Source organism: Phaseolus vulgaris, chromosome 10 (genome assembly GCF_000499845.2).
Source record: "Phaseolus vulgaris cultivar G19833 chromosome 10, P. vulgaris v2.0, whole genome shotgun sequence".
NCBI lineage: Eukaryota > Viridiplantae > Streptophyta > Magnoliopsida > Fabales > Fabaceae > Phaseolus > Phaseolus vulgaris.
The window spans coordinates 468889-477963 of record NC_023750.2 but is presented as its reverse complement, the minus strand read 5'-3'; the positions used below and the strand labels follow the sequence as shown (position 1 = coordinate 477963).

Sequence of the window (9075 nt, the reverse complement as noted above, 5' to 3'; positions counted from 1 at the left end):
AAATGCAAAAAAGGAAAGAAAAATCAAAGACGTGCACTAAAGCTCTTCAAATGAAGAGATCTGATACCATCTTAGAAGAACTTGAACAAATCCAAGAAACTTTTGTAGAAAACATATTCACCCATTCAGATTTTGGAACTCATGTGAAAGAAGTGAATAAAAGCAATCTATAATAGAAAAATTGTATATTATTGATTGAAGAATGAAAAATGTACAAGGAAATCAAGAAAAGATTATATACTTATAACACAAAACAAAAAAGACAAAAAAAAACACGCTCAAACACAAACAAGACACACTACAAAACTATAAGTTTATAAGGAAAACAAAAAATAACTATTAATACACTAAGCGCATTATCATAGAACTAAACAATTCGTTAAAAAAAATTATTTTCTGATTTCTCTTCAAAATTTTGAGTACTTCAATTATAATATTAACTAATATACAGTGAAAGACTAAAATGAAAGCATGGACTTTTTTTACATTTTGTTAAATACAACTAAAGACTAAAGTAATAACATCTTACAATTTCACATTCATAAACTAAATTGGTAGTTTTCTTATAAGTTACCATTCAAAATAACTTAAGAGAATGAAAGTAGAGAGTTAGTATGATTGATTAGAGTTGAATTTAGGAGATGTAGACATTTTAAACACAGAGTCAAGTAATGCTTGGGATTGGGTAATCAATTTCTCTCCCATCTCTTGAAGTATCTCTCCATAATGTAACAACATTGCTCCATTTTGAGCCAAATGCTTAGCCCTTTCTACCTCATTGTTTGAACTTAGATTCACCCTTTTGATCTTCAGCACATACTCTCCATCACCCACGATCTCAAGGTCAACATTAACTGCAAAATCATCATCTACCAATTGTTCTTCCTTTTTCGATTTAGACAATTTCTTAGATGATTTATCAGCATCCATGTTGTTCTCAGCTACACAAGCATATACAAAGTGATTAACCTTTAAAAAAACAAAAGGAGTTATAAAAATAGACCAGTTTTGTCAATTTATTGCTTATGTGAAAGTTAGATTCATATTTTCAGTCCTCTAATAACTATGATCAATTCTATCTGCCCAATGATAGAGAGATAAGATATATTGATCCCTCCATCTATTTTTAAATTAAAAATTAAAATAAAAAAATAGTTTAAAAGATTTTTTTTATTATATTTAAAAGATAAAAACTTACAATTTAAGTTTTAATTATTAAATATAATCTAATATAATTTAAAAAATCTTTATATAATTTAATTATATTTTTAATATATATATATATATATTAGAAAAATAATAAAAAGGTTTAGTTCGTTTTGATAATAAAAATTAAAAGAAACAATATGATATGGTGATACAACACTATCCAACACCTTTAGTAGGCCTATTATACAAAAGGAACACTCATAACACTTATGATGGATGAAAGATTACGTGATGAAATGGGCTTGTGAAACATGGCTATGTTAGTTTCTTTTTATTACTTCATGTAATGGGTGCGTTTAAGTCCAATGACTCAACAAGTCCAAAAAACATAATCTATTTAGATGATGAAGAACATGAATAAAAAGATAAGTTTTTATCCTAGTTCTGAGTACTCTAGTAAATTATTGTAGGTCATACTTTTGGTATCATTGTAGTGAAAACTTAATATTGGTGTTTTCATTGCTAGTTCCATACCTCCCAAACCCTAATCCAAAGACCTAGAAGACATCTTTCAAGTCATCCAAGATCGTCTCTCGGCCATCCAAATCCAAATAAAGGCTAACGAAACTCGTCGTACCAATATAGAAGCCAGAAACAAGATCCTCCCATCCTCTCTTACCAATTTAATGGACCATGTCTCATCCCTTCCTCCTCTCATTGCTTCACCACCCCTATCTACACATGATCAGGCACACACTCCACCACCCTCACTACCTGCCATTAGACCACCCAAACTGCAACTTTCCCTTTTTGAAGGAATAGATCCTTTGGACTGATTATTTCAAACTGAAGAATACTTTTATTTTTACCAAATTCATCCTCAACAAAGGTTTATCTATGGTTCCCTTCCACATGAATGAAGATGCTCTTAGTTAACAAAACCTCATCACCGATTGACTTTCCTTTATTTGTTCCCTAGAACTTTGTCTGGCCCATCCTCTTATACCAACCACCAAGTTGAACTCTTCAAACTCCATCAACATACCAAAGCTTACATATATCAGGCTAAGTTTGAAAAACTCTACAACTGCGTTCGGGGTTTGTCCCTTAACACTATTCTAAATTACTTCATATCAAGTCTTAACCCTGAGATTTACAAAGAACTAACCATATTGAAACCCTACTCCATTTTCCAGGCTATTGACCTTGCTGAAATCATAGAGGAAAACATTCATGATTCCAAACCCAAAACCCTTCGTCCCTTCCAACCCACTACTCAGAACCCCACCACCACCACCTACGCCCTTCTCCCATCCCTAAAACCAACACTAATCTACCCATTAAATGACTTACACCCATACAACTTCAGGAACGTCGGTCCTTAGGATTGTGTTAAAAATGTGATGAAAAATTCATCCCTAACCACAAATGTTCTACTTCCCAATTTTGTTTTTCTTTTTATAAACTTCACTTTAGGCTGACTTCCTGATTTTTATTGCTCCTAGAAGACATGTATTCTTTCCTAGATCCTCACGACGACAATACCCTACACCTCCTCAAGACATTATCCATTTCCACCTATTACTCCACATCATCACAAGCAACCATCACCCCAAACATTGAAATGCATTGGGGTCTTCCACAACCTCCCAATCACAGTTCTTATTGATTCTGGAAGTTCACACAATATCTTGCATCCAAGAATTGCACACCACCTACACCTACCCATTAAACCCAACCCAACATTTATAGTAATGGTAGGCAATGGTGCTTTCATCACATGTTAGGAAATATGTCCTTCTGTGGATTTATCTCTCCAAAACTCTATTCTCACCATTCCCCTATACATTCTCCGAATTGAAAGAACATATGTGGTTATGAGGATTGAATAGTTGTGCACTTTGGGAATCATTAAAGATGATTTTTCAATTCTTAGCATTGCCTTTACTCACCTTAACCACCAAATCACATTCACAACCACAACTTCCCCAAACCTTACACAAGCTACATATCATCTGTTTTTTTCCAGATTTTATCCACTAACGCCATGGCATCCTTCCACTTGTTATCCATTCACACACCCTCCTTACCCTTAAACTCAGCATACAAACACCATCCTTCCCACTATACCATATCCCCTTCTCCATCCAATGAATCCTTTTACAATACCAAATCATATTCTAAATACCTCACGACCTACCATCACCGTGATCGCATGATCACCAAATTCCTCTCCTTTCCATCACCACTCCTATTAATGTCAAACCCTACCATTACTTCCATTCTAAAAAAGGCATCATCTCCCAACTAATTCAAGATATGCTTCGTGACAGTTTCATTTAGTCGAGCACTAGCATTTTTTCCTCCCTAATCCTCTTAATAAAAAAGAAAGATGGTACATGACGTTTTTATGTGGACTAGAGAGCCTTAAACACAGTCACAATAGGTGACTGCTATCCCATACCCACCATTGATGAAACACAGTCACAATAGGTGACTGCTATCCCATACCCACCATTGATGAATTGCTAGATGAACTAGGTTCAACTACAGTTTTCACTAAGATTGACTTCTACTCAAGCTATCACCAAATTAGACTCACCTCAGAAGAAAATCACAAAACAACTTTCAGAACTTCATGGACACTATGAATTTCTAATTTCTAGTCATGCCTTTTGGCTTGACCAATGCCCTTCAATGTTTCGGGCTGCCATGAACTGAATTTGAACCTCCATAGAACATGCCAACACATGCAAGACCAAGCTAATTACCACCACATCGACCTCTCCTTCAAAGTTAACGAATGGGTATGGGTTCATCTCGAACCTTACCGACAACACTCAGTTGAGTAACAAACATCTACCAAACTCTCTCCATGATACTCAAGGCCTTATCAGATCGTTCACCAAATAGGGCACGATAGCATATGAGCTCCATTTACCCCTAACCTATAGTCTTCCATATTTCTCTCCTTAAACCCTTCAAAGGAATTCCACCTTCAAACTCTTTTAACCAACTCAACATCTTGAGAAGCCTCACTAAGCCCACCATTTAACACAAAGACCCTCCCACCTAACACCCTCACAACACCGTCCAATTCCGCAAATCAAAATATGTTACCTCATGTTACCCATGTGACTCAGTCCCCTTTTTCCCTCGAGTTCCTAACTCTTCAGAACACTCTAATCACATCTGAATATCACACAACTCCTCCCACACACCACCAGCATGACCCAAACCACACAATATCCCCACTTTGAGGACAAAGTTCCTAGTGCAAAAGATGACAATGATACAACACGATCCAACACCTAAGAACACCCATTATGGATGAAAGACTACATGATATAATGGACTTGTGAAACATGGCTACGTTAGTTTCTTTTCATTACTTCAAATAATAAGTTTGTTTAGGCCCAATGACTCTACAAATTCATAAAACATCAACTATTTAAGTGATGAAGAACATAAATAAAAACATAACGTTTTTACCCTCAATATGAGTATTCTAGTGAATTATTATATGCCATATTTTTGGTATCACTATAGTATAGGGTCATTCTCTCTTTAGACTAGGATTCACTACATGGTAAATAAATTCTGATTAAGAATTATTTAGTTCTAAATTAATTTCAACGGTGAAAACACTCATCTCACCTTTTAATTTTCTTTTTCTGTTGTAGAAATCCTTAAGAATAAGGTTTCCTAGACAAACAGAATCTTGATCAAGTTAACAAAAGATTTAAGCATTAAATATTTACCCTCTTGCTCAATGTGTGTTTTGCTGTGAAGTTGATTGGAATTGGTATCTTGATGTGCTTCCTGATTTTGTCCTGTTTCAGTTGAATCTTTGCCAAAGAGTGCGATGCTGAATAAGTCATCCAAATATTTTTTGATCGATTCTGGTCCCTCGTCTTGTATATGTCTAGGAACTACCAGCTTCTGTTCTTCCACAGACTCTTTGGGCTGTTTATAAGCTGATTTATCTGCATCCATATTATTTTAATAATAATAATACATTTATTGAAAGAATGGGATTATTTTAATAAAATCATTTAATAAGTGACCTTTTTATTATTGTTCTTAATTTTCTTAAAAGGTTAAACTATTTGAGAAAATAAATTATAAGAATTAAAAAAAATAATTATGCTTTAATAAAATTATACTTCCATTCAATTAAATATTTTTTATTGTTATAATAATTATTTTAAATAAAAGTTATATTGAATTTGCTTTACTCTCTAAGCAAGTATTTAATCTCTAATGCATAGAGACATAAAAACATTAAACCAAAAAAAAAAATAGAAATAAAACTTAGACAAATAAGAACACCATATGGAATTTGCAAGCAAACAAAAAAAATCGAGAATTACGCATTCACGTACCCTCGTCCTTAATCTGTGTATTGCTCTCTGCTTCGATGACATAGGTATCTGGATATGTTTCCTTATTCTGCACTGTTTCTGTAGAATCACTGCCGAAAAGCGCGTTTTCGAATACGCTATCCAAATACTCTTTGATCGCGTCTTGTTCTTGTTTCTCTACTTGGCTTGGAACCGTGAATCCGTCGGAAAGTTTGGGTTCGCAGTTCTCGATTTCGTTCAACGATGTGGCGCACGCAGAAGTGATGAACAAGAGCGTCAAGGAGATGGAGATCGGAGAGGGTGAAATCGTTGACCGTGTCATGTTGATGAAGAAGTGTTGCAATTGATGAAGGAGACTGCGTTTGGCAGAGGAAAAGATAAAGTCTATATACAATATTGTAAGCAGCAACTAGCAAGAAAATGGTTTTAAAGTGCACTATTCAACTGCTCCAATTAAAACTTATTTTAATCTTCATTCAACTGCTAAGATGAAGAAAATAGAAAATATAAAATCATGGATTCAGAATTAAAACAACACCGTGTAAATTAATCATATTTTTTCTATTTTATATTTTATATATTATTGTCATTAAATTGTTTGAAGAAATAAGTGATTATAGGTGATGAGGACCTAGGAAAGAGTGCGTCTCCTGACTAGACCCAACCTCTGAGAAGGAAGACTAGGAGCATGCCTCAAGACATAAGGTCAGGACCAGATTCTCCAATCACGACCTCAGTACCTAGTTTGCCCAAGAGGATCACGAGTAGCAGAGCACAGGCTTTGGGTGTTGAGCATTAGTGGGTTTCATTATTTTTAATTTCAGTAGAATATAGGTGTCATTTAGCATAAAAGGAAGGGGTGAGCTATCACTTTGGGCTTGTTTTGACCTACCTTCTAGAATGTAGGATGATGGTGCAGCATTGATCAAGGTCAATACCCTAGCCGCACCATATTTCTTCTTTTCCCATCATACCCTTCTTGTTTGTTTTCCAAGGCTCATTCACTTATAAATAGGAGGTCGCCCTTATTGTATTTTCATGTTGAAATTTGAAAAGTAAAGAAACTCTGCACAATTTGTGAGAACTTATAGTGAGGCTTGTTTCCTCTTTACATGGTCTTATCTTGAAGAGTGTGAGGAACTCAAGTGGCGGCCTTTCCACTTATCTTGGTGGCCTCCACACCCCAAGTGGCGTGATCATCCTCACCATCCCTTCCTTATGTTTCTTCTTCCATTTTCCTTTCCATTTTTCCATTCCATTTATGTTCTTGATTTTCATATTTGTTCTTAAATTGTGTTTTTGGGTTTTGGCTCATTTATACAGTATGGATCATCATTTGGTTTGGCAATGACCACCATTGATGCTTACTGATGACTTTTTACGGCAAGTGCACCGCGTTTGTCAGAAGTAATAATTGTCCCTAAGGATGGATATCGATCCCACAAGGAACAGTGAATTATCGAGTACAATAATCGCTAAATATAAAAATAGAACAATTAAAAGAGTTTTGAATTAATTGTGTTGACACTGATCAATAAGAAAACAGACAAAGAATTAGTTGTTTCAATTGGAAAAATAAGGATTAGTTTCATCTTTCTCACTCTCAAGTATTTTGATTAGCATGTCAATATTAAGTTCTTTGATTAAAATTGATGCCCGTATAAAAATCATTTATATCGATTCCTCACATATAAAATCCTTAAGAATGTCCCCTAACTATCGATCCCTCGCATAATTATAAGAACAACTTAGAACGAAGCTCATACTTTTAAGTATTGTTGTTTAGGTCCGAACCCTAAAAATACCTCCCGGTCAGATTTAAGATTCTCAATTTGTCACGGAAAATTAAAAGTAAAACAACAATACCAATAATCAATCAAGAACAGAATATTAATATATAAGATATCACCTCAATACATAAGAGTTTGAGCAGATTACTCCTAATCCCAAAGGGTAGAATTAGCCACGCATACTTCTAGCACCTTCCATTCTCCCAATTGGGTTACAATTCACTCTATGGTGTTTTCCTCTCAATCTAGCACACTAAGGTTGAGCCTCTAGCCCTCTATTTATCCTAGTTTTCTAGGGTTAGGTTGTTTATTGTGTCGCGCTAATGGGCTAAATGATAAAACATAAAAAAGGCCAAATCTTTCTTTGCATCTTTTTCCATTCTGGGACCTTCTATCTTTATCTTTTTAGCTCAAATCATTCATCTTTAATCCAAATCTCCAATTTTCCTTAGAAATATGCAATTAACACCAAATTTGAGAATAAAATACTCTTATTCAAATAAAGATCATAAAAAATGTAAAAATATATAAATTCATAAATTAGGGATTATTTTATATGTAAATTAGCAATAAATCCTCATAAGTACCTATATTTTAATATGAAATATTACTGAAATTAGACACTTATCACTTACCATGTTCCCATTTCATTTCTGCAATTGCATTCCATATTCACTATATCTTTTTTTCCATCTTTGTGTTTGTGAAGTGAACATTCACACTTACTTATTTGGTTAAGTTCGTGTACAATGAGAATCTTCCTTAGGTCCTCACCATTAATTGCTAAAATCTCAATCTTAAGTAAAATATCACATCTAAAAATGGCTAAATCTAAAATCAACTCACATCAATATGTTGACAATCTTGCATAAGATTTGAAAAAATAAATTTTTGCTAAAATGTGGACTTCACATGAAGAGATAGAGCAATTCTGAAATAAATAAAGTTTTTTTTGACACTCAAGTAGTAAAAATAACAGTAATGATACATTGACAACCTACCCTAACATAAAACATGTGATTCATTAAATGAAGAAAGGGTATTTTTGTCACTCACACTAAGTAGGAATTGTCGCCAAGTCGGTAGCAGGAATGTTGTCAAGCCTCGTATTTGGTAGGAATCATTGCAAAGTTCTTTCACTTGGTAGGAATCATCACTAATTCCTCTTGCTTGGTAGGGATTGTCGCCAAGTTTATGCACTAGGTAGGAATTGTCATCAACTCTATGCACTTGGTAGGCATTGTCGCAAATTCTCTGTTTGGCATGGGTCATCGCCAAGTTTATACGTTGGACATGTATCGTAAAGAAAGGGGCGACATCAAGACTCTTTAGCCTCTAGGCTCTAGAGGCTAAAAGGACAAGGCTGAGAGACTATGTAGCATCACAATCCAAATCTAATCTCCATAGGCTTGATTTATGGTGTTGGTTTACCCTTTCTTTTAACCTGTGGACTCAAAGCTTGAAACTTGGGGATGTGTAATGTTATGTCATTTACCCAATTGACTTAGATTCGTTCTTAATATTTTTGGTAGGTCGTTGGTCAACCCTAAAGATAAGACTATTAAAACTATTTAATAGGTGAATCTCACTATTACCACCAAGTCATTTAAAACTATTTTTAATTTGAATCTTGATATTAAACATATATACTTAGTAATGAATGCAATGAATAGAAACTAAAAACATGAACATGTGGGTGATAATAAAGAAACAGAAATGAACAAAAAAAGGAATGGGCTTACTAATCCTTCATTTCTAGAACAAAACCAAAT

General features: G+C 34.3%; 1 protein-coding gene across 1 annotated transcript; it reads right to left on the bottom strand.

Annotated features, from left to right (window-relative positions):
* Positions 1-459: 459 nt before the first annotated feature.
* LOC137818409 (uncharacterized) lies at positions 460-8647 on the bottom strand. Its single transcript, XM_068621821.1, has 4 exons — positions 8360-8647; positions 5535-5869; positions 4911-5135; positions 460-941 (listed from the first exon to the last, which is right to left on the bottom strand). The coding sequence occupies exons 2-4, from the start codon at positions 5833-5835 to the stop codon at positions 610-612; spliced, it is 858 nt and encodes a 285-aa protein (XP_068477922.1). The 5' UTR covers positions 5836-5869; positions 8360-8647; the 3' UTR covers positions 460-609.
* Between the last annotated feature and the right edge of the window lie 428 nt (positions 8648-9075).